Source organism: Symphodus melops, assembly GCF_947650265.1.
Source record: "Symphodus melops genome assembly, chromosome: 3".
NCBI lineage: Eukaryota > Metazoa > Chordata > Actinopteri > Labriformes > Labridae > Symphodus > Symphodus melops.
This window is the reverse complement of record NC_136693.1, coordinates 5,369,568-5,393,058: the sequence shown is the minus strand read 5'-3', so window position 1 is coordinate 5,393,058 and position 23,491 is coordinate 5,369,568. Positions and strand designations below refer to the sequence as shown.

The following is a 23,491-nucleotide window of genomic DNA, read 5'->3' as shown; positions in this document are numbered from 1 at the left end:
ATCTAGTGGTCAAAAGAAAACATTACACCTAAAGGGGGTCACATTTTCATTGACCAACTTAACTCATAAAAACACAATCCTTTTTTCCAAAATGATCGACAGATTCAAGTTTTTATTTTATCAAACCTTTATTTATCCAGGAAAAGTCCCATTGAGGTTAAAAACGTTTTAAAGAAAAAAGGCATTTAAAGAAATCAGTTGAGTTATCTTCAAGTCTTTTTGCAGCATGTTTATTTTGGAAGGTGCAGATCGGACATAGGCCCTTTTCCCCAGTGTGTATGCATGTATGTACCTCTTGTCTGCTTTGTTTCTGATCTTATCCAACTTGTCTGATCATATAAATACACTTCTTTGTTTTATTCGTAAGAATAAGGGACGTGTAGTAATTGTATTAAGGAGGGAGAACATAACATTAACATAAAAACAGAGTTGAGAGTTGATACTTGTTTTTTTAAATGTGTTCAATTGTTTGTCATTAGAAAAACAAACCCAGCTTTGCTCAACATGTGCATTTACAGGAGTAATAGCGCCACCATCTGGCAAAAACAAAGCACTTGCTCCACATACACATTAGATACTTATTCAAAACAGTTACATGCTGCCAGCAAAAAAAATGCTCAAATAACGGCCTGCTTTTGAGTAACACAAAACTTATAGTGAGAAAAAAAGGAAATCTGATTTTGCAATTTAATTTGACAAAATATATTTTTGTCTAACCATAACATAAATTACAGATTTCTTTAAAAAATCTGATTTTAATTGCTTTGTTTTTAAGTGTTCAATTTATCAAAAACTTAAAGACAAGAAACATGTTTATTTCAAACTTTTAATGCAAAATACAAAACATTACAAGACTTTCTGACATAAGGGGAAAGACTCATTGAGCTCATTTGTCCTTCTCCTTCTGCTCCTTCTCTTTCTTGTCCTTCTCCGCCTTGGCCTCCTCAGCCTCGTGCTTCTTGATGAGCTCCTCCACCTCTTTCTGTTTCAGCACTTTGATTTTTGTTTTCCCATCTTCTCGTGTCAGAGTAGCAATTTCAACTGAAACAGTCGCAAAAAATATATATTTATAAATTAAGCAATTGCACCTAAAAGGTCTTTCGCAAAAAGGTAGTAAAATGTTCCGTTCATAAAGACTGTTGTAATAAATCTGAATAAAAGAACCTTTTTTCTATTATTATTATTCTAAAAGTCGGCAACTTTATATTACTACATTTCCCCAGTTCTTATTTTCATTTCATATGCATTAAATAAGAAAGAATGATTGCGAGCATTTTAACCTCACCTTTCTCTGCTGACAGCTTGCTGACATCCATGGTTTTGTTCAGGACTTTGACAGCCAAAGCCAGAGCAGAGGACAGAGTCATTTCTCCCTCTTTGTAGTCCTGTTTCAACATGGACACTGCAGACTGACGCAAAAGAGGTCAACAAATCAAACATGGGAGGCAGTATAGGAGGAATAAATCAACACATTTATAGCAGCAACTGCTGGATCAATAAAGTATCTATCTATCTATCTATCTATCTATCTATCTATCTATCTATCTATCTATCTATCTATCTATCTATCTTTACTAAAAATAGCTCTGGCATCTGAAATGTTAGATAATAGTAACTACTGTCATTTAGAATATATTTTATAGACCAACAGTGATGGTTAAAGTTTGCAATGTTTATGTGTTACAAAAAATGTTCTACAAGCACATCCAAAATAACTGCTGACAAAGTAAAGTTAATCTTTTGAGTAACTCTGAAGCTAAGTATTCAGGACTATTTAAAAACAACACAGAATGGTTTATCTGTTAAGATCATCTCACTGACTTTCATACTCATCATTTCAGACTTACAGCACTGTTGTTCCCGATACAAGTTGCCTTCCAGCCTCCATAGTTGCCACTGGGGTCACTCTGGTACAACTGAAAGCCGTAGTGTTTATCCCAGCCCATGTAGAGCAGAGAAACACCAAACGGTCTCTTCCCTGTTTAGACAAACCACTGAGCCGTTAGAGAATGTCAAAATCCCTCTGAGTGTGAGATTAAATACTCTCCTGTAGGTATTTCACCAATAAATAATTTTTACTAAGTGTCATAAACGTATTTTAGTCAGATGTCTTTAAACATTCATATTGTGTTTTTAGAGATGGACAAGATGTTGATCCAAAGTGGAAGTAAAATGAGTCTGCGTAAATCTTTCAGTAACGTGACAGGATACACTCATACCTCCAAACTGTGTGTACGCCTGCTTGATATCACACAGAGCTGTTACAAGCTGCTCGCATGGAATTGGCTCTTGGTACTGCAATAAATACCTGAAAAGAAATGTTATGGGTCAATGTCCGGCCAGGTGGCACAAACATTTATAAAAGTTTAAAATCAAATCAACTTTAATATATTGTTTTCATATTATTGCTAATGGCTAAGTCTTTCAAAAATAAAAAAATAAAAAACAATAATTTGTAAAACATCCATCTCAAACTCACCTCTGTGCAATTAGCCGCAGCTCATTTGTCAGTACATTAGCATCTGATGTGATCCCAGCAACGCTGCAGGCCAAGTCCCTTAAAAAAAACAGATGTTGGCACACGAATGAGACCACGGTGCATCTGCGGAAGGGGTGAGTTTAAAAAGTCAAGTCAAGAAGGTTAACTCACTCGTTGAGTTTGTAGATCTTCTCAGAGAAGAAAACCTCATCAAGAAGTTTGTGGATGTTGCGCCTCTCTGCCGCTAAAAGCACGCCGTCCTTCGCTAGAATCCCAAGACAGGTTCCAGCGTGACCAATGGCTTCCATGGCGTACTCCACCTGATACAGACGCCCTGTATAATACAGACACAAAGATTACACTGTATAATACAAACACATAGATTACACTGATGATTCTTAGCAGGCTAATAATCTTTCTTATGGTGTGTGTGAAAGTTTCATAATGTATTAAAAAAACAATTTAAAGGTTCAATTAAAATGTAATGTTGAGTTGATAACACAAGTCCTGTTGTCTCAATATTACAGTGACATAGATCAGACTCACCCTCAGGAGAAAAGATGGTTGTTCTGGAGTCATATCTTCGAGACTAAAAGACAAAGTAAAGAAAATCTTTAAAAACAAGCAGAGACATGCAATAAATATACATAAAGGATTTAAAGTAGTGGAGTAACAAAACTCACCATGTTTCACTGTAAATGTGCTGCAAAGAAAAAAAGAAACATGAGAATTTAACCAACATAACAAAACCTTTATATGTGTATCATTTCTTATTATAAATATACAGAACTCTGATAATAACTGTATGCACTTGGTTATTCACAATAATAACACACTTTGATTAAAAACACCTCAGTATCTGACAGCTAGCTAGCCTAGCTAACTTCAGGGAGGAATGAATCTGCAATATATGGACCAGCTAGCTCGTTAGCATGCTAGCTAACTAGTCTACAATGAAGAAAGATCTCTTAAAACCGACCGCTAACTCTAAAAAAACGTTTTACTGAAACAATACCGCCTTCAACAGTAACATATTAACATTTAACTTTGTGTGAAATGGTCTTACGTTGCGTTTTTCTTCACAGGCTAGGCAGGTCACTACTTTCAGTTTGATGCTTCCTCAACACACACACACCGTGATCCTGTTAGTGACGGAACTACTCGGCAGCGCCACCTACCCGTGGGAGGACCGATCAAATTTTATTTTAAAAAAGAGGAACCGCTAAAGCAAAGGTATGGTTCAATATAGCACATCAGCTTTAAGACACTTAAAGCAAACAAAATAAACGCCATTAAATGTTTCTCTTTAATTTATTCGCCTTTTGTCTATCGCTCTCGTCCGATAGGTGGCGGTAAAGTGCCTTTAAGCTGGTTTTGTAGACCAAACCAAAAGAAGACGAAGAAGAAAACACTGAAGGATGGTTGAATGAGAACAGGAAGATATTTCAGCTAACAGGGAGCTAAGTGTATTATTTAATGCTTTAATTACTTCACTGAATGAAGATACCTTAGGTGTATAAATCGACCGAAGACTTGAAGTTTGCAGTCTGATCAATAAATGACTTCAAAATAATCATCCGAAGAAGAGGTGAGTGTTTGGTAACGCTAAACTCAGCTAGCTCGGTGTTAGCCAGCTCAAACCATCAAACCAACAAACAAACCATCATAAAATGAAGGGTTTGATTTAACCTCAGGGTTTGACAATCTCTGAATGAGTTTCAGATTAACAAGCAAACATGATTCTTTACATCTGTCTCGGGTTGTTTCACGTCTGGAGAGCAGAAGTGTCCTCAGAGTGTCGACCAACTGGATCAATAAACAAAACAAAGAAACGACACGTTTAGTAAGAACATATCAAGCACATGTTCTTTAGATCGTTTAGCTAACAGGGTTCATCTTGACATGTATGACCTTTGACCTGGGAGTAAACGTTGAAGGAGAAAGAAACAACACATGCTTGTTTTACAATCATTCCAGAGGTTTTTGTTTTTTATCTTCAGTCATAAAATAGGTGATATGCATTTATACCTTTTGATTACATGCATGATTTATGTTTTACTCTTCTGATCCCCGAGGTGTTTTCACTCTGGTGGACATGCAACACACGTAGACATACTCATGCAACCTATGGACGGAGAGGGGGGGGTGGGTGGGTGCCTAGCTCAAGGTCACCCAAGCAGTGTTCAGGAAGTGGTTTGACACCTTTGCAGCTACCAGACAAATTGACAGATTTGGTCCGCACCGGCGACCCTCCGGTTCCCAACCCAAGTCCCTACAGGCCGAGCTACTCCGGCCCCCTACATTCCATATCAAAGTGGTCCAACATGACCATTTCAGATTTTGATGAAATTCGGTATACAACTTGAAAAACTTAACTGCCACCTTTTCTTTTCGTTTGTGCAAAAACTAAACCACTAAGGCCAAAACCAATTTCATTTTTGAAATCCCTGCGAACATCTAGATGTCATTTTCAGGACTGCAAAGCACGTAGCCACCGAGTAAAGGCGTCCTATAAACGGCTTTTTGTAAGGGCCGATACTGTATCTCAGGATCCATACCACCTACAGAGCAAAGATTTTGCACACGTTCATTTCAGCCAAGTACAACTTGTATACTGAATTTCACCAAAATCTGAGATGGTCAGGTAGGGCAGATTTCTGAAATTGGGCCACTTGGCATGAAATGACCCCTCTGTCGCCTTGTTGTAAGTTGTGTCAAAACTGATCTTTTGCCTTTATTTGGATGGTAAAGTTGAAGAGAGACAGTCGTTTCCAGGTTGAGTAATCCAGTTTGGACAATGATTGTTTGTTCTACTTTTCGCCTTTAGTAATGATTACTTTAAAATAGAGAACAACTTGAGTGGATGAAGTTTTCTCAGTTTTAATTGTAATATCAAAGCTTTCGGTATGTCGACCTCACTGTTGTTCATGCTGTCGGGCAGGATTCATTCTGATGAAGGGGCATCTTCAGCTGGCAGGATGCACCAGAAAAGGAACATCCAGATCATCGAGTGGGAGGACCTCGACAAAAGAAAGTTCTACTCTTTCGGGGTGTTCATGACGATGACCATCCGGGCCACTGTCTATCCGGCCACACTCATCCGCACTCGGCTACAGGTGCAGCGGGGACAGTCTCTCTACAACGGCACCTTCGACGCCTTCTTTAAGATTCTGCGGGCGGAGGGAGTCCGTGGCCTTTATCGTGGCTTTATGGTTAACACCCTCACGCTCATCTCGGGCCAGGCTTACATCACCACCTATGAACTGGTTAGGAAGTACGTCTCCCAGTACTCTGAGGACAATACGGTGAAGTCTCTGGTGGCGGGCGGCGCAGCCTCTCTGGTCGCTCAGAGCATCACTGTTCCCATCGACGTTGTGTCTCAGCAGCTCATGATGCAGGGTCAAGGCGAACACCTCACTCGCTTTCGTCTCACTTCGAACACTGAGCAGGGAAAGCCCAAAAAGGTGTTTGGCCAAACCAGGAACATTGTGTCCCAGATTTTTGCTGCTGATGGTTTCAGGGGCTTCTACAGGGGATATGTTGCTTCTTTACTGACGTACATCCCGAACAGTGCTGTCTGGTGGCCTTTCTATCATTTCTATGCTGGTAAGCAGACCATTCGTCTATTCTCTCTATACTGTTAAGCATATTCTGTCTCTCCGCAGTACATTTGATCAGAGTTAGTGAAAATAATTCCACCTGTGGTTTATCTTCTATCTTTATGTGTGATCTACAGAGCAGCTCTCTCAGCTGGCTCCCAGTGACTGCCCTCATCTGATTCTACAAGCCACAGCCGGACCTCTGGCTGCAGCTACTGCCTCAACTGTCACCAACCCCATGGATGTGGTCAGAGCCCGAGTACAGGTAGCTGTCACTGTGCATTTCAAAACAAGGGAACCAAAGGGTCATGTTGGGGCTGCTATGTTCATCAAATGCCTGTAAAAGTCGATTTGTTTCCATTGTCCATGTGGGGAGAGGTGGCGGTTATCAAAGTCTGTTTGTTAAGTTTGAGATTTCCCAAGCCACGTTTTACATCGAAGAAGAGTCAACCACTTACATTACATTAATAAATATTGAATGGAGTGATGTAGCAAAGACGTGTCCCGAACGTTTAGTGTGGGAACATTTTGTAAAACTGAACTTCAGCATCACTTGTTTAGGGGAAAAAAAAGCAACATTTTTATGTTTGTGATTTTGGCTTTAAATGATGCACTGCCTGTATGTTTTTGATCAGGTTGAAGGGAGGACTTCAGTCATGGAGACGTTCAGGCAGCTGATCAAAGAAGAGGGCGCCTGGGGACTGACCAAAGGACTGTCTGCTCGCATCATTTCCTCCACACCCACCGCCATCGTAATGGTGGTTGGCTACGAGACGCTCAAAAAACTGAGTTTGAGGCCCGAGCTGGTGGACTCGAGACACTGGTAGAAGATACAGTGGACACACCATATATGGACCATGTGCCATTTTAACCCTCACATTAGAATTAGTGTAAACACAATGGACGAGAGAGAGAGAGAGAGAGAGAGAGAGAGAGAGAGAGGGTTGTTTTAAATAACAGCCCAGGGAACAAAATGGAATCACTTTAAATAAACACCTGTGTGTGCTTTACCTAGTCTGTAGCTGAACATTAGTTTCAGATTAACATTCACACCAGACTCAAGCTGAGTTAATGAAACCCCATAGGATTCATTTTCAAAATAAAGGCTAATGAGTAGTAAATCTAATAAAAGATTTGTAAAGACTTTTTTAAAATGATTAATCAAAGTGACCACTAATGAACCATTAGAAGTTTGTGGCAGTGTAGAGACTCTGGCCTCAGTATTTTCTTCCTTGCCTTGTCACTGCCTCTGTCGACGGGGACGCGTTCAGCCATACAAATGTGGAAAGAAATCACACACATACAGTGTGTATATTTATATATACAACATAGATGAAGTTTCTGTGATGAACTCCTTGTTGTGTTACAGAAGAGCACATCCTCTTTAACACAATTTGAATTGTATACTAGTTGCATCTGGTGGGGTTACACATTCACCAAAGAGAAAACAAAGCAGAGCCCATTGTAAGGAAACTAGGAGCAACACAGAGTCAACACAGTGTTTGATTGATTGGGATTGAATGCTGGTGTTCGACTAAAGAGTGCTAAACTAGAGCAGAGGAAGAAGGGTCAACCTTTGCAAATCTCTACCTACAAAACCTACTCTCTACACGTTTGAGAATATAAGATTACTGACACATTTCACACTCTACCAGTGGGCTGCTTATGATAGTGCGCTACATGTTTGCGTCCATACGAACACCTGGCTGTGATCAGAGTTCAGTCATGAATGTTAAAATCATGATGAAGCAATCACAGTAGCAAACAAATCTCTCCCAACTGTCCATGTCCCTACAGGCTGGTTTCTTTGTTTCTTCTGTATTTTCTTTGTCTGCCTTTTTAAATCACTGCCTTCATCGTCTGCTTAAAGTCAAGAGAAGAACAGTAGATTTTAGAATCGTCGTTTCATGGCTTCCTCTGTGATTATATTTAATTTGCATTTATCTTGAAATCTTCACAGACTGAATCAAAGAAGGAAAAAATGACCTGACAGTATATTGTACTATATTCTGAACTGTTTGGCACTGTAGAAGACAATGCAGTGGTGAAGCTGGTGAATAAACAGCAGATTTAGTAAACTGGACGTATTTGCGTTTCTGAGCTGCTTCTTCAAACCTGAGAGCTGAAGGAGACTGAAGGCAGTTTCCCTTTTGTGTCACTTACTGTTTGAGTGCAATAATGTGAATGTTTTATTACTTTCAGCACAAAATGTGATTGTACATTTCCTGTAAATCGTGTGAATAACATATTGAAAGAAATGTGTTGAAGTGAATTGGTTTTCCTGTCCGTGTTTCTGGGATTATGACCACTGAAGTGTCATTGTGTTCAGTCTGATCTTTCCTGGTCTGTGATTCACAAGGTGGCTTCTGAGGAAAGGTGATTCTTTTTAAAATCAGGTGTATATATATATATGTATATAAAAAGGTAAACATGTAAATGGGACTTAACATGTTGCATTATTGAGATGGGAATAACACAATGGGCTGTTGTAGTTGATAGGGGCTTCTGAACAGATTTCAGGATCGAGATGAACTTGTGCATCGTTTGGATTTATTTGCAGTTTTAACACCATTTTCAAGCAGTGACACTACTTCCATTTTCTTCTATTTTCAAGGTTTCTTTTACTAAAAAACTGTGAGTGATTTGTGAGAGAAGGGAATCAAACAAACGGCTGGAAGAAGATTGAAAAGTTGCCCACGAGAGAGTGACTGTCTGATTTGTCTTCTGTTGTGAATCAGAACCTGACTGAAAGAAACGTAACACAATCACCATGTTTCATCTTTGTGTCATGTTTGTTCAGTAAATAAAACACATGGTGAATGGACTTGAGCTTGTGTTGAGCTTTTCTCGTCTTCTGACGACTCAAAGGACGACTGCAGGTTACACCTACACATTCACACACTGATGCAGTGTAAAGTGTCCATCAGAAGTAACCAACCCATTCATACACTGACGAAGCCGGGCAGAGCAGCAAAAGACAGAAAAACGAAATATTTATAACTTTTTTTATGTCATGGATATACATATGAATACAACTTTTTATGCTGCCAAAACACCAGCTCATTAAGCTCTGGCAAAAAAAAAAAATCACTGTGAAACTTCAATGCCAGTCAAACCCTTTTAGAACTTTAAATACCAGACCAACCAGCAGTCCTTATGTTTCCTTATCAGGGCGATAGATGGCAGCAGCCTACATTTCCTTTTGTAATGTTCACTTTCCCTTTTCGGAAATCAAACCCCGCACAGACAAATGCTGTGATGAATGAAACAAACAGGGAGGGCGACTCGGAGCTGATGCTTCATGGTGGGATGACGGAGTGCTCCCTGTTCTCCTCTCTACATTAATTATCCTGCCGTGTCTGGAAGGCACTTTGTCAAAAAGATGGATGAGGAGCCGTCAGAGAGGAACAAATCTGACTTGGCCGGGGTTAGAGAAGGGCCTCTCATTCTCATGGGGGGTAATATTGACAGCTGTGTGTGTGTGTGTGTGTGTGTGTGTGTGTGTGTGTGTGTGTGTGTGTGTGTGTGTGTGTGTGTGTGTGTGTGTGTGTGTGTGTGTGTGTGTGTGTGTGTGTGTGTGTGTGTGTGTGTGTGTGTGTGTGTGTGTGTGTGTGTGTGTGTGTGTGTGTGTGTGTGTGTGTGTGTGTGTGTGTGTGTGTGTGTGTATGTGTGTGTGTGTGGGGGGGGGGGGTAAAAAGTAGGATAGTGAGAGGAAAGACAGGAGAATAGTATGAACAAGACTGTTATGTAATCTTTGTTGCAGTTTTGGCCACGATTTAAAGAATTAAAATCAGCAAAGGAAAAAGAGATATTAAATCTCATCTAAACTTCATATTTATTGCTCCTGTGTCACTTGGTTGTAGTTCGTTAATACACTATCATTATGAGACAGAAAGTAGTGAAATAAAAAGTAAGACTTCCTAGTTCATATTTCTGACTTCTTATATAATTTTAATGACAAACCACGAGGTCCTTAAATTATCGAAATCTAGTTTGACTGGATTTAACTAGATATGAATTTCTGGAAGTGCTTCACATTATCTCTTTAAATCCTGTTCATATAAACCATGTATTGAAAAAAATGACACGTCAATCCAGTTTTCTACTTTTAGTAATAAAACAGATGTAACCACTAAGGCAGACTAAACATCTGTTTTAATTCACTATTCATTTTCAAAAAACCTAAAATGAGATGGAGCAGTAGATGAGATGAGAAATGAAGAACAACATAGTGAATTATAATTCAGCAGATTAGTGTACATACAGTACATTCTTAATGAGAATAAATCATGAGGAATGTGTTGTGTGTGTAATTGTGCGGGAGATGAGGCTGAGATTTTGGGGGGGGGCTGTGGAGTGGAATCACTGATCAAGGGGAGGAGAGATGAGGGGAGAACAGGGTTGGTCAAAGGCAGTGAAAGAGTCAGAAGACAAGAGACGGACGACAGGAGCAGAAGCTGATATAAAACCCCACGAGAAAAATGCCCAATTTTGAAGGCATCTGGAAAATGAAAGACAGCCAGAATTTTGAGGAGCTGCTCAAAGCCCTGGGTAAGGACAATTTACTTATGTTGACTTGATGGTTTGAGTGGGTTTTAGAGACTCAGCATGGAGCAAATGTCTAGCATCTACTCTGTTGAAGATCTGACATGAAATAGAGAAATGTGGCAGTCGTCAAAGTTGATGATTCATAAAAGAGATTTCTGGTATTAAATAGAGTCGACCTTTAAATTGCACAGAACTTGAAATGCGTTTCACTTGTGGTGCAATTTAGAGATTATATGTTGATTGTAATTTTTAGAGGCTGGATTAAGACGTGTTCGAGGTTGATATCACCACAAATAATATACAATTTACCTTTCAAACAAATACCCCCTTATGACAGGTTTCTACTGCAGTTCCTGTAATTTTCATTGTAAAGTGTTGTTGCAGAAGACACATTTAACACGACAAATGCTTGCTAAAAAAGTGTGCTACCGACAACTGATTCTAATTAAAGGAGGAGACAGTGACCTCTTGCATTGTGTGAGTGATGGACCGCTGAGAGGAAGCCGACTGAAGCGTTCTCTCATCTAATTGTTTGCACTGTAACTGTGTGACACACAGGGTTAATCGCTTTTTTTCCACAGGATCCATCATGATGTACAGGAGAGCTAAACAAAACACAAACGAGCAGCATTCCTCCCTCTCATCACCTTGTCACTGCACCCTCTCCTCTTTATGTGCAACATCTGCTGATAACAATCTCCGTTACAGCTGCAGGAAGAAGATCCTTTTTTAATACAAGAACAAACTGCTTTATAATTTACTCCACCTGAAAACTTCGACAGGATTTGTTTTCACTGTGGCATGACTCCGCCTGAGACAGAAAAGTCTACTTTCGTGCATTCCTCTGGTAAATAATTTTCACCTCTTAAATAAGGTTTTCGTTACAAGCCTTTCGGCGCCAGGGGCAGACAGGAAAGTGTGATGAAAACTCATGACAGATGATAAAATATGGAGAAAGAGCTCAAAATTCTCTGAGGCACAAAGTAATTTTTCCTTCATTAGGTCACTACAAATTTTAACCCTTCACTTCGTCACAGAAACATCAGTCCAACCTTGAATTGGAAACACTTTTTGTCAAAGTCAGGAAAATATTTCCCGTACCCACTTCATTCTTTTCATGGGCTGCATACAAATCAGGTTTTCAAATCACGTCATGACTCAGTTTGGGAAACAAAGTGGGACAGGGTAGCTTGCATTCATTCACTTATTGTATCTGGGTCTGTTATTTGTTTAACTGTTGGGGAGCTTTTCTGTGGGCTGTCTACAAGACTGTCCAATGAGGCAGTGGTCAAGTCGGGGTACATACAAAAATATGGAAACTAGTGTGGTTGGTGGAGACCTGCCAGTTCACTGCCGAGCTCTGCTAATCTGCCTTTGAGCAAGGCATTCATGTGGAGCCCCTCACTCTGACACTCTGTGCACTGTCCTAATTCAATGAAATAATTAAATTACCTAAACTCTGACTTTAGCCTCTGCCAACAAAACTTTCCTAGAGTGAGACGTCACAGAGTGACGAGTTCTGATGAGTTCAAGTTTCAACAAAGTTCCTTCTAATTGCATATCCTGAACTTATTTCCTATGCTAAACCAGTATCATAAACGCCTCTGATACAGACTTAAATGTAATATTGGCCATTAGTATTGTTAGCATCAGCAGGGGTGTTGAAACACTGGAGTCAGTGTATCAGAATCGGTGTTTGGTCAGGATCTGTTCACAGATCTGTTCACGGGTAGTCTTGTGTGTTTCCAGGTGTGAACGCCATGCTGAGGAAGGTTGCAGTGGCGGCTGCTTCCAAACCCCATGTGGAAATAAAGCAGAATGGAGAGCACTTCTACATCAAGACCTCCACCACAGTGCGCACCACAGAGATCAATTTCACAATCGGGGAAGAATTTAATGAGGAGACAGTGGACGGGAGAAAGTGTAAGGTAAATATAATAATTGACAGAGTGAAGTTTTGAAAGCACTTGCTGTGCAAGAGAACATTTTAGATTTCAAGAACTGTCTTTCTGTCCACAAACAGAAATATAATACTAAAGCAGGGCGTTTAGACTTCATGACTCTTTTGAATCCCAGAAGCATCTAAACTCTGAAGGGTTGGCAACATGTGCAACTGCAGTTCAATGAAGGGCTATTCCCACTTTGACAACAGATTAAAAAAATGATGGTCAAGGCGCCAGTTGGGCTAGCGCTAAGGTTGTGCGTCCCACGTGTGGAAGCTATAGTCTTCTAAGTGGGCGGCCTGGTTTCCACTTTAACCCTTGGCTCCTTTTTAATGTTATTCCCCACTCTCTTCTCAAAATGTCTTCCCTATCCCACTGTCCTGTCGAAAATTTTAAAAAGTCCCAAAATGTGGTCAAAAACTAAAACAGATAACCATGACCTCTAGTCCTTAGTTTGGGTAAACCTGAAGCAGTATTGCCCTTGATAAGTTCACTAAACTTTGAGAATTGGTGAGATATCCCTTTGAGTCTCACATTTTACAGAATTCATGGAAAACTGGCAACAGGGAGGCGTTAAAAATACAATAAATACATTCTGTTTAGAACTAAGGTGTGACAAAGATTAAATAAAAAAGAAAGATTGAAGGAAAGTCCCCATTGGTTCTCAGCCATGATTTTGCTTTGTATTTGACACCCTGTAAGGTGAAACTGAGGCGGTGAAGATAAGGACCACCATTAAACTCTTCTTCTCTACAGAGCCTGGCCACTTGGGAAACAGAAAACAAGATTTACTGCAAACAGACTTTAGTCAGCGGGAATGGCCCCAAGACCTTCTGGAGCCGAGAACTGAAAGGGGACGAACTCATACTGGTGAGTAATTTTGTTCAGTTTCCTGAAAGTAGAAATCTGGTGGCACACAGCGAAGAAAGTAAAGTTCAACAATCCTGGTTTATAAACCATCTCTGTATTTGAGACTCTCTCTGGTCTACATCCTTTGTATCCAACGTACCCCTCAGGATCATCTCTTCTGTTCCTCTCTCCAAACAAAGGTAAAAAGTTCTCTGTGTTTTTTTTTCATATTTTTGTGGCTCCCAGATGCTTTAATCCCACCTGCCTGGAGAAGGATGTTTAAACAAAGACTCCCATTTTCATCTGAACTCTCAGCAGATCAATGACCAGATGTTCGGATGTTATGTGAAGAGGGATGAGGTGTCAGATTTGGAGGTCACTGTCTTTGACCACACAGGTCATTTTCTGTTTCTCATTGTGCCAAAAAGAAAACATTACATTTGCTGAAGGGAAAACCTTTGTTTAAAGCGACTACTTGGCAGTCGGGTTATATTCAATTCTTATCGTTCTTTGGAAAAAGGCTAACTGGCGTTTTTGGCAATTGTGTTGAAAATGTGGTTGGAAGCTGGATAGCTTAAATTTGCATAAGTACTGGAAACGGGCTGAATCATTAAAAGTTTTACAGCACATGTGGCAAAAGTTTATGGGCTCCAGATACAGATATGAATATTTTCGTTCTTTTAGGCCTCTAAGACAATAAACTCAATATTGTTTGTGTACTTGAGGAGTCGACTTTAGAAACATTTAGCATGCAGTGTTAACCCTTAGCTGGCATCTTATACTTCAAAGATGAATTACGTAACAGGGAAGCTATTTTTCATAATTAACATCAATGAATAGAATCACTCAGTCACAGGCCTACTTTGTGAATAAACAACAATGATGGATTGCTTCATAACTGCAGCACAGACATGCCTGTAGAGTTGTTAATCATCTTGCTATTGGTGAGAAAGCAATTTCTGATTATTTCCCAGAGATAATGGACGGGCCAGAGGAATCACAGCAGAGGCAGAAACCACAACTATCCAGATGTTTAAGAGACAGTCCATCTCTGGGTGATGACACCAGATGAGAACATTTGAAATGATCTGGTCAATATTTAAAAAAAATAAAATAAAATGCTACGAAGTTCCGAGAACATGTTATGATCTCCAATGGCCTTGGCCTAGGGTGTGGATAGATGTCTGTAGCTGTGAGACAGTAGACTTTCGTGGTGCATCAATCTGAACAAAAAACACTCAATTGCCGTAGCGTGTTTTTTTTTTTTAAAGAAAAATGTCCAAAATATAGACTTTTAAGTCAAGTTTTTGCTGCTAACAGGAAAATATTCAAGAGTCTGAAAAGAAGTGAATACTGCGTTAGATTGCAACAACATCGTGCAGACTGACTCTACAAGGAAATAAATTATAATGTCACTCACTGCCATACGTTTGCAGTTAGACAGCACTTCATGTTCTTGCATACATCAGAAACACTTCAGTTCCTGGCTGTACTAGGATTTCAGAGACAAAGCTTTTTTTTACTGTAAACATCTGGGCCTGGTTGAATTTATTGTCCAGATGGACAACAAGAATGAGTCCAGTTTCGCTGTGATGAGATCTTTTTGTTTTACTGATTATTACATACCTCTGTGGAGAAGCAATCAGGAACATATTTGAGAAGGGCTGAAATTGGACAGAAAGAAAAGCTTTAAACAGGACTAAAATGTGTTTTTATTCAAGATATGGGTGTGTGTGTGTGTCGGCCCATGTTGGCGTGATGGAAGCTGTAATCTGATCGGCATGTGGGATTAAATCATCGGTGGAAGAGAAAGACACGTGAAAGAAAATATCAGATTAGAAACCATCCTAAATGTTAAACTAAACATACAGTAACTACCTCTTTAACATACATGAACGTGTTCCTCTGATTCTAAGAGAAGAATGGTGTTAAAGCAAAGAAACAGATTGCCTCTGAGATGAAAAAGACTGAAAGATTTCACTTTAAAACCTTCATGAAAAGATTGTCAGCATCGGCGCATGCTTTGGTCTTCAGTCTATCATTTCAGACGTCTCAATCAAACTGACTGTATATGGTATTCTTGCACAGAGTGATTGTAAAACTGAATGTTGAAAGGTGGAGTTGGCAGACTTGCTATCTTGCGTGCTGAAACAGCGTCATGTTATTTGAATATGACAGAGAGCTTAGAAGACGTATCAAGTTAAACTATAATTCAGCCTCAGTATGATCCTTTCCTAAAGGGCCAGCAGGAACCTTCCAGGCAATCTGAAGGATGGGCACTTTTTGGCTATAACTCTTTTGTGAAGCATATTCTAAATCTACTTGTAAGGTAGGGCTTTATTCTCTTAAACAGGACAGGTCAAATGTCAGCTCATGGTGTGTCCAGTAGATCCAGTTTGTGTTGCCCTTTCCTCGACAAAGAATGGCAAAAAGAAAGATAGATTAATGTACTTTATTGATCCAAGATGGGAAATTGTGGACAACTCATAAAGCCAATCTTCTTCTAACACCAGTACACTCTGCTCACAGAGGAATCTGAGAAAATTCTTCAGTTTAAACAAATATATAAACTTGAAGAGAAGCGCTGGCCAGCAGATGAGGAAATTAGGCTCTCAGGGAGAGATGGATGGATGTCGAGCTTAATGAAGACAGCATGTGGCTGGCTGCACTCGATGTGAGATGGGAGGATAATAATGACCGCTGGGTCCACAGAGAAAAAGGGAGAGGATAAATACTTCAGAATGAAAAACTACTCTTACTTATCCATGCGGGGAACCTCATATTCTTGCTATACATTTTAAGCCAATAGTCATTGATTTTTTTAAAAAGATGAATGCAGTCCTACATTGGCTACTTCACGATGAGATGGGAGCCAGGAGGAATTATGTGATGGTGTCAGGGACCCAAATGTGTGCGTCCTCCTGCGGGCTTTAATTGGTCTCATTGATCACACTGTAGAGAAATGCCAGTGGACCCCGGTGTTACCTCCAGTGAATGTCTTCCTCAGTATCGCGCCACGTGCCAGATGGAGTCGTGTCGGCTCCATTATTCACAGCGCTGGTCTGATCCCCCCCCCCCTTTCCCCCACCCTCGGCACAGCTCATGGCCAGAGGTAATGATGATGTGTGGTGCAGCAGTAAGCCACAACGCTACACCCCTGGGACTCCAATAAATCTCAAGACTTGGACGCTTCCAGCCATAACCCGAGGCATCCAATGCTTTCCCTCCTTCTTAACATCGGTATTTGTCACGTCTGTTTCTTAAGCAGACAGCAGTGTCATAGTCATTAGACAGCAGTTAAGAGGTGAATATTAAAGCTGCAGATGAGGGGTGAAGGAGCCATGTCTGAAGAAAGCATGTTTAGGTCTGAAAATCTGCTCAAAAAGTCGCATTGTAAGCCTGAAAGTGTGTCGGTGTCAAAATAAGTCTTACAATGACTGAGCTGGTGAAAAGATACAACTACTTATGCATTAATAACCAGATGTTTTTTGTCCTCCATCTTGTTTTAGATCTTTGGAGCCAATGATGTGGTCTGCACCAGGATCTATGTACGAGTGTAGCAGACGTCCAGGTCCTTCACACTTCAAATTACCTTCATAAAAAAACTCTCAGTGTTTTGACTGACGGGGAGGTGAATTACTCTAATGACATGCAGCGTCTCAACTAATCTGCTTTGACACAAAACAATGAGCACCTTTTTAGAACCCTAATTCATCTTCACTTTACTGCTTGATTTCTTCTTTTGTAGATAATGTTTCTATCATTGGAAATTAAACAATCAAAGTATGATCTCGTGTTGTCTTTTTGCCCGTGGTTTCATTCCTGCTTTAGGTTTTGGAGTAGTACAACAGACAAAGAGGAGGTTCATAAATGACCACGGGTATAAAGCGGCACATGTTAAACAAACAAAATGTAAGAAATGAAAAAAAGAAGGTGGCCAACTTGAGTTTCAGTCTATTCCAAGGATATTTTAATGCCAAATACCATACTAACACTCATGAACAACATCATAATAGTCGAGAGAAGAGACAAATGAAACGAGGTACAAACAATGTTTTTTTTTTATGTACAACCAGCTCTGCAGGACTTCCTGTGTTGTTCTGTATTAAACACAGGAAATAGAAAAATAAAAACCTACCAGGCAATACACTGTTCCAAGATTGTCTGTAGCTGCTTCTGTTACTTACCATCGCTTTAAAGAAATGTGGGACTTTGTTGGAAGGATGGATTCGGTTTGTTTTTCTCCTCTTTCTTCCCCTCCATGTTGGACTTTAGGTGTGTTTGTTTCTACGCTGCTCATGTTAGCAGCTTTTAAAATGAGAAAGGATCCGGCTGCTCAAACGTTCATGTAAATAGAATTAAATAGCTCAAATGTGGATATCCTCGGAAACATTTCAGCATTTAATGTGATAGTTATGTCTATACTGGACTTTTTCTACGGAGCCGTTCGAGGCTCATGAAAACAAACTGCAGAGCGGGAAAGGCATAAAAATGCTTATTTACATCCCTCTTTGAAGGGAATACAACATTCACATTTGTATCTCACAAAGAAATACAAACTAATAGCTTTGATTAACTACGACAGATGGACTTATTGCTTTGCTTGTTTTGTAAATCCTTCAAACTGTACACGAGTCCCACAGCTGACATTCACGTATAGACACATTATACTCCATTCAGCGTTTGTTGTTAACGCCGCACGTGAGAATAAACTCACCTGCTGTACACTTGGTATTTACGTTAATAAACTGTGTGAGCACTCGACCTGTTGCACAGATCCTAACCATTTGGTCAAGTTTCCATACAGGTAAAGGTGACTGTACTGTGAAAACTCCAGTACTTTGAATAAAACAGACATCAACTGTGCTTTGAAAAAAACAAAAAGGAGAAAATCGCTGCTCAGCTACATTCAATCATCTTAAAACCACGAGTGAAACGGATGCCAAAGACTAAAAGTAGAAATGCTCAGAAAAAGTTGAAACACAGATAAAAGGTTTCTTTTTTTTTTTTTTTTAAACTAATCTAAAATGTAAAAGGATGACATGTTGGACAGACCACAAAGGAAACGAAGGTCTCATATTAACATCCTTTGGTAAAAAAAAAAAAAAAACTGTAAATGTTACATTTTCTTAATTAACTTGTCTGCTGACTCTACTTTAAGATCATTACTATGTGTTAACATACACTACTCATCACTGACATCTGATTAAAAAGAAAAGAAAAGGAATCAAGATATAAACAAGATATTTACATAAGGTGTTTGGGCAGGTCATAAATTACTGTATATAATATCGTGCCTTTTTGCACCTTGAACACCGAGAAGCAGAACATTCACAGGCTAAAGACGTTTTACAGCTGGGAGCCACGATTCATCCGTTGACTGCAGTAACAGGTTGTTCTTGGTAGAGACAAAAACCTGAGGTTTGTTTGGGTTTCATGTTAAATAATGAGCTGCTCCTCAAAAAGCAAACACTTTTTTTTATAGGTCAAGTTACCCAGTTGCCGTTGTTGTGTTGTTTAAAATTGGTACTAATCCACAGTGAAGTTGCATGAAGGAGTGCTCGGTGTAAAAATCTGTGCTTAATATACATATAATAATGAGATTACTGAGACAAGGTGGTACTGTAAATACAGAAAACATCTATCTGACATACGCTGCAAAATGTGCACTTTAAGCTCGACAGGACAAAGTTCCTGAATCAGCTTTCAAACATTCGCAGACGTTGGGGAAAATGTGTTGACTGATGACCCAAACATTTTGGCAAGTGAATCCAGCAACAGCAGGTTTAAGAATCAAAATGAAGCCACTGTGTATGTGAAGTCATCCCTGGCAGAAGGTTGTGTAGAAACAGTTTATCTTCCCAGAGGAGAGACTACAGTGTTCGGTACTTCACCCGGTACTTGTTAACGTTGAGATAGTGGAGGACATCGGGGTTACGGGTGGTGGTGCAGGGCAACAAAGATTCTTGATCTTCTCCCATGAACCACTTGCGGTTTTCGGCAGCCATTTCGCTGGTCACGTGCTCCTTGGCCCAAGAGTCCAGCCGGACCTGGAAGCGCCTGTGCAGACGTGTGTGGACCCGCTGGTGGGACTGAAAGAGACGTCAACCAGAACAACACAGCTCAGATTCTACAACACCAGTCCAAAGTACAGCAACAACATCGCACAAGTCCACGGGCTTTCATAGTTCTTGAAAAGCTCAGGAAGTAAAAACCCAGGAGCAGAATACAGCTCAGTAGTAGCAGAAGCTGTACGTCTCCATGCACTGCTCACAGCCATGTCTCTCAGTGTGTTTCTCTTGCTTTCTTCACACATACTCAATACTTCTAAACATTTCCTGAAGTGGCCGGGGTGAGCTGAATGTGTGAATGAAAACCTACCCATTTTTCATAGTGACTGGAGCTGGACAGCCATAGCCAGCTCGGAAAAGTTCAAAGAGAAGGCATGATGACCCGCTGCAGTGTTCCCCACATAACAATACCTGGGCAGGCTGCCCAAGTACATTTCTGACCTCTTATTTACTTTTTCATTTATTCATAAAATTGCTGCGTGTGGGAGACAGCGAGAGAGAGATAGAGAGAGAGAGAGAGAGAGAGAGAGAGAGAGAGCGAGAGAGAGAGCGCGGGAGACCGAGAGCTCACAGCACTCCCGGTCTCATCTCCTGTAGAGATAAGACAGCAAAACCAAGAGAGTGGTATCACATCAGCTTCAGGAGGAGAGAGCGCGAAAAGGTCTATTGTCCGTACACCTCTCTTGTAAATACATCCAAACTGAAGCCTCTCATGTCCCCGTTTTAATTTTGGTAATGTACAGCAATAAAATCGAGTGGAAATTTTCAAAACGTGACGCTCACTCCTCGTGTTTGTCTGTGCGTGTGCGTGTTTAGGCTGAGCAGGTTTAAAGAAGTTTGTTGCAAAGCACTAAATTCACTTGGAGGGGAAAACACATTTGATATAAGTGCAACCTTAAAATTACCCGAAGATGAGAGTAAGGAATTAGAAAAAAAAAAAAAAAGTATGTCAATCGCCTGCATCTCCTTATTCTCTGCTGAATGACGCCTGGGAAATGTAAACGAATTGTCTTAGAATTTAAATTCACTCACAATTCAACAACTTCTGTGAGGAGTTTTTAACCGAGCAATGTACACATTTTAACCGTGCATGATACAAGAGCTCATTATTTTCTTCAACGCCCGTGTTTGTGATTAACGAGTCAAATATTCACTCGAGCGTTTTGAGGGTGGAGTGAGAAATAAAGCTTTATAGAGCTATGTGAAGTGTTACTTTAATGCTGGGACTGATTTATCGTTCCTCTTTTGATCCACTTCACAAGTCGTACATTTTCTGCCATGACCTTTAATTGTTGCTCTGTCTGTTAGCAACAGTTCAGGTGCGTACCTGGTGAGCCCGCGTGAGCGCCGTGTGTCTGTACATGTAGTCCTCCGACTTGCACACGTAGACCATCTTGTAGGAGTTGAGTTTGAACATGCACTCCATCTTTAGCTCGCTGCTGCCGTCCTGCGACTTGTCAGAAGGGCCCTTGGTCAACCTGTCTTTTTGGAGCTGCTCCCAGCCTCTCTGGCACTTTCTTATCTGCCGCAGGTTCCTGAAAGCCAAAACAAATAAGAAACGATGAATAAGGCTGTCGACAGAGAAACGCTCTGATTACTCCACACATCAAAAGGGGTGCATGACGTTTACAGGGAAAGTTCGCACAAATTTCCAACATCTGTTCACCATTTCATTATCACTAGTTTTACTGTGATACGATATTATGTTCGACAATATGATTTTAAAACTAGGCAACCGGATCAGGCACATGACTTCAAGCTCATTTGAGAGAGAGTGAGCGAGAGAGAGAGAGAGAGAGAGAGAGAGAGAGAGGGAGAGAGTATAGTAAATTTGAGAGGACTGTCCCTTTAAACAGTAATTTGGAAACCCATGCATTGCAACTCACCGAGTAACAGAATTAGAAAGGGAGTCAAATCATTCGTGGGAAATGTGGATCTATAAGAGCAGCAGAGGCAGCAGTGGTGATATTTCTGTACAGTGCACTTTCATTGCACAGCCACAAACTTCAAATGTTATCTCTTTGACAAACACAATTTCCTCACTGGAAAAGTATCCGGATTTTGTGCAGGTAACAAAAATGCAGTAATTCACCCCACCTGAATGAAAGTTTTAAATGTGTACTTACCACCGAGGGTACAGGTGAGCGGGGACTGAAACCATGAAGCATATTTTTACATTCAGGGCTCCACTTTAAAGACATGACAGGGAGGCCAATTTAAAGTCAAAACTGTTACAGACAAACACTAGAAATTCGCTGCCTGATCGAAAACCAATCAAAAATATGAGCTGAGGATACTTTGATGTGAACATACTTTCACCAACAATGTACAGAGTGTTATGATCATGAGATGAAGACCCAACACAACTTGAAAAAGAAACTGCTGGATTTCCCCCCTAACCTCCATTGAAGTGTTTTTTTAAGGGTCTTCTGCCCCCCTTCTTTTTTTTTTTTTTTGCTGCTGATCTCTCATAGATTCAATGAAAAATAAAAGACGGACACGATGTGGGTGAGCCCACTGATAAATCAGTCAGGTACCAGATTTATGCAATGGGTTAAATAAGAGAAAAATCAAGTTTGTTTTCTGTGTTTTTCAAAAGCTCCTTTCCAAATGTTTATGGTAATGGACAGCCATCTCAAAGAAACATAAAGACAAATAAAGCAGTGACAGGCCCTCATGAGCAACACGCATCTGTAGCTTCAGAATCCAGACAACACAACCATGTCTCCATGCACAGCTCCGAGGTGTTAGGAAAGAAATACACCAACATGAAAATACAATTTAGACAATCATTTTATTTACAAACCCTACTCCTCTGTACAAGAGTTGCAGACAATGTGCTTGACCAGAGTTTTTAAAAACTTATGAGCACTACTTATCGTCAAACCAGTGGAAAAAAAAACTGCTGTTGCAACAAAAAGGTTGCAATGGGAGTGCACAGTTTCCACTGAAAACTATTACAAACATAACACTTAGTATAACAGACTTCAACAAAATGAATATTTGAACATTTACATTTGCAAACAGTGATTAAGTCACGTACAGGACCTTTAATCTGAATACAATCACAAAAAAAGGGCATAATAAGGTAGAAAAGGAAACTGTGACTCTACTGTCCTGTCATTACAAAGTCTTTTAGGTCAAACATAAGAGCTTCAGTCTCTCAAACACATATCGAAGAACTATGGAAATCAAATAGAAAAAAAGAGAAGTGAACCCCATTTGTTTTGCTTTAAGGTTGTGCAGTCGCTTACTTTTATCCTTACGTCACACAATGAAAACCATTACTGATGTCAATACAATGAGAAGACTCGGACCAATGATTTCTTATGGCTGTCTGCTAAAGTGGAAATTCAAACCAATGCTCAAGCTGAAACCAGTTTAAAAAACCTCACAATAATAAATAAAATTCCTGTTAAAAAGGAACTGAATCAATGAATAAATAAATTCCTTTTTTTTTTTTTTATTTAAAAGTTGGCCATGTAAAGTGCAAACTTCCATGTGAGGCATTCGCCACAAACTGAAAATGTTCACAGCCTGGTAACTGCTGGGAGGGCGTTGAGGCACCGTCAGCACTTCACAGTAAGTGTGGAGCAGTGCTTCTTTAATCGGCCTTTTCAAACCCTGGTCTGCTTCTAAAAAAGAAAGAGCTCTTATGCCCAAAACTGGTGTGATCAGAAAACGCTTCTGAAGTCAAACTTGTGCCGCTGTTCCTGTCTCTGGAAAAAAAGGGAGATGTGTTTGGCAGCTGGTTTGGCTTTGCGACAGTGGAGTGGCTGCACAGCTGACTACAGTGTTCAGACAAGAGGGACACATGGCTGGGGCCTCACCTGGGCAGGAACACCGGCTTCTGGGCAAGATGCTCCCGGAGCTCTGGGGATGCTGAATCCGAGTTCAGGTATCTGCCCACGTAGTCGGACCACCTCTGTGAAGGAAAACGCCAACAACATAAAATGAAACAACACTTCCAACTGAGGAGACATTAAATAGAGCATTGTGAAT

At 40.2% G+C, this 23,491-nt stretch overlaps 4 protein-coding genes across 8 annotated transcripts in view; 2 read left to right on the top strand and 2 right to left on the bottom strand.

Moving 5' to 3' along the window:
• Positions 1–812: 812 nt before the first annotated feature.
• LOC306821125 (proteasome subunit alpha type-4-like) lies at positions 813–3,673 on the bottom strand. Its single transcript, XM_079339349.1, has 9 exons — positions 3,546–3,673; positions 3,163–3,182; positions 3,026–3,068; positions 2,651–2,813; positions 2,480–2,557; positions 2,220–2,308; positions 1,848–1,978; positions 1,286–1,409; positions 813–1,041 (listed from the first exon to the last, which is right to left on the bottom strand). Exons 2-9 carry the CDS (start codon positions 3,163–3,165, stop codon positions 887–889), a joined length of 786 nt encoding a protein of 261 aa, XP_079195475.1. The 5' UTR covers positions 3,166–3,182; positions 3,546–3,673; the 3' UTR covers positions 813–886.
• A 156-nt stretch (positions 3,674–3,829) lies between these two features.
• slc25a44b (solute carrier family 25 member 44b) lies at positions 3,830–7,092 on the top strand. Its single transcript, XM_079339348.1, has 4 exons — positions 3,830–4,067; positions 5,421–6,085; positions 6,216–6,343; positions 6,714–7,092. Exons 2-4 carry the CDS (start codon positions 5,458–5,460, stop codon positions 6,903–6,905), a joined length of 948 nt encoding a protein of 315 aa, XP_079195474.1. The 5' UTR covers positions 3,830–4,067; positions 5,421–5,457; the 3' UTR covers positions 6,906–7,092.
• A 3,398-nt stretch (positions 7,093–10,490) lies between these two features.
• On the top strand, positions 10,491–17,255 carry LOC306821531 (cellular retinoic acid-binding protein 1-like). Its single transcript, XM_079340027.1, has 4 exons — positions 10,491–10,629; positions 12,376–12,554; positions 13,326–13,439; positions 16,928–17,255. Exons 1-4 carry the CDS (start codon positions 10,560–10,562, stop codon positions 16,976–16,978), a joined length of 414 nt encoding a protein of 137 aa, XP_079196153.1. The 5' UTR covers positions 10,491–10,559; the 3' UTR covers positions 16,979–17,255.
• Positions 17,256–17,365: 110 nt separating this feature from the next.
• LOC306821530 (paired amphipathic helix protein Sin3a-like) overlaps positions 17,366–23,491 on the bottom strand; it is a 17,811-nt gene continuing 11,685 nt past the window's right edge. For 2 of the 5 annotated variants that reach the window (XM_079340022.1, XM_079340023.1), the window contains exons 19-21: positions 23,320–23,414; positions 20,817–21,024; positions 17,366–19,510 (exon numbers count right to left, since the gene is read on the bottom strand). In XM_079340022.1, coding sequence (XP_079196148.1) covers positions 19,292–19,510; positions 20,817–21,024; positions 23,320–23,414 — 522 coding nt within the window. In that variant the 3' untranslated portion in view covers positions 17,366–19,291. Of the gene's footprint in view, positions 19,511–20,816; positions 21,025–21,071; positions 21,641–22,264; positions 23,209–23,319; positions 23,415–23,491 lie in introns of those variants that run through there. The other 3 variants (XM_079340026.1, XM_079340025.1, XM_079340024.1) reach the window with 3 other exon arrangements.

Bases quoted from the DNA above. Each gene is read 5' to 3' on its own strand.
- slc25a44b (XM_079339348.1), top strand. From the start codon at position 5,458: ATGCACCAGAAAAGGAACATCCAGATCATCGAGTGGGAGGACCTCGAC. The intron at 6,086-6,215 runs GTAAGCAGACCA...TGTGATCTACAG, and splicing joins TTTCTATCATTTCTATGCTG to AGCAGCTCTCTCAGCTGGCT. The intron at 6,344-6,713 runs GTAGCTGTCACT...GTTTTTGATCAG, and splicing joins TGGTCAGAGCCCGAGTACAG to GTTGAAGGGAGGACTTCAGT.
- LOC306821125 (XM_079339349.1), bottom strand. The intron at 1,979-2,219 runs GTATGAGTGTAT...TTGTCTAAACAG, and splicing joins GGCGTACACACAGTTTGGAG to GGAAGAGACCGTTTGGTGTT. The intron at 1,410-1,847 runs GTAAGTCTGAAA...CTTTTGCGTCAG, and splicing joins GTATCGGGAACAACAGTGCT to TCTGCAGTGTCCATGTTGAA.
- LOC306821531 (XM_079340027.1), top strand. From the start codon at position 10,560: ATGCCCAATTTTGAAGGCATCTGGAAAATGAAAGACAGCCAGAATTTT. The intron at 12,555-13,325 runs GTAAATATAATA...TCTTCTCTACAG, and splicing joins TGGACGGGAGAAAGTGTAAG to AGCCTGGCCACTTGGGAAAC. The intron at 13,440-16,927 runs GTGAGTAATTTT...ATCTTGTTTTAG, and splicing joins AAGGGGACGAACTCATACTG to ATCTTTGGAGCCAATGATGT.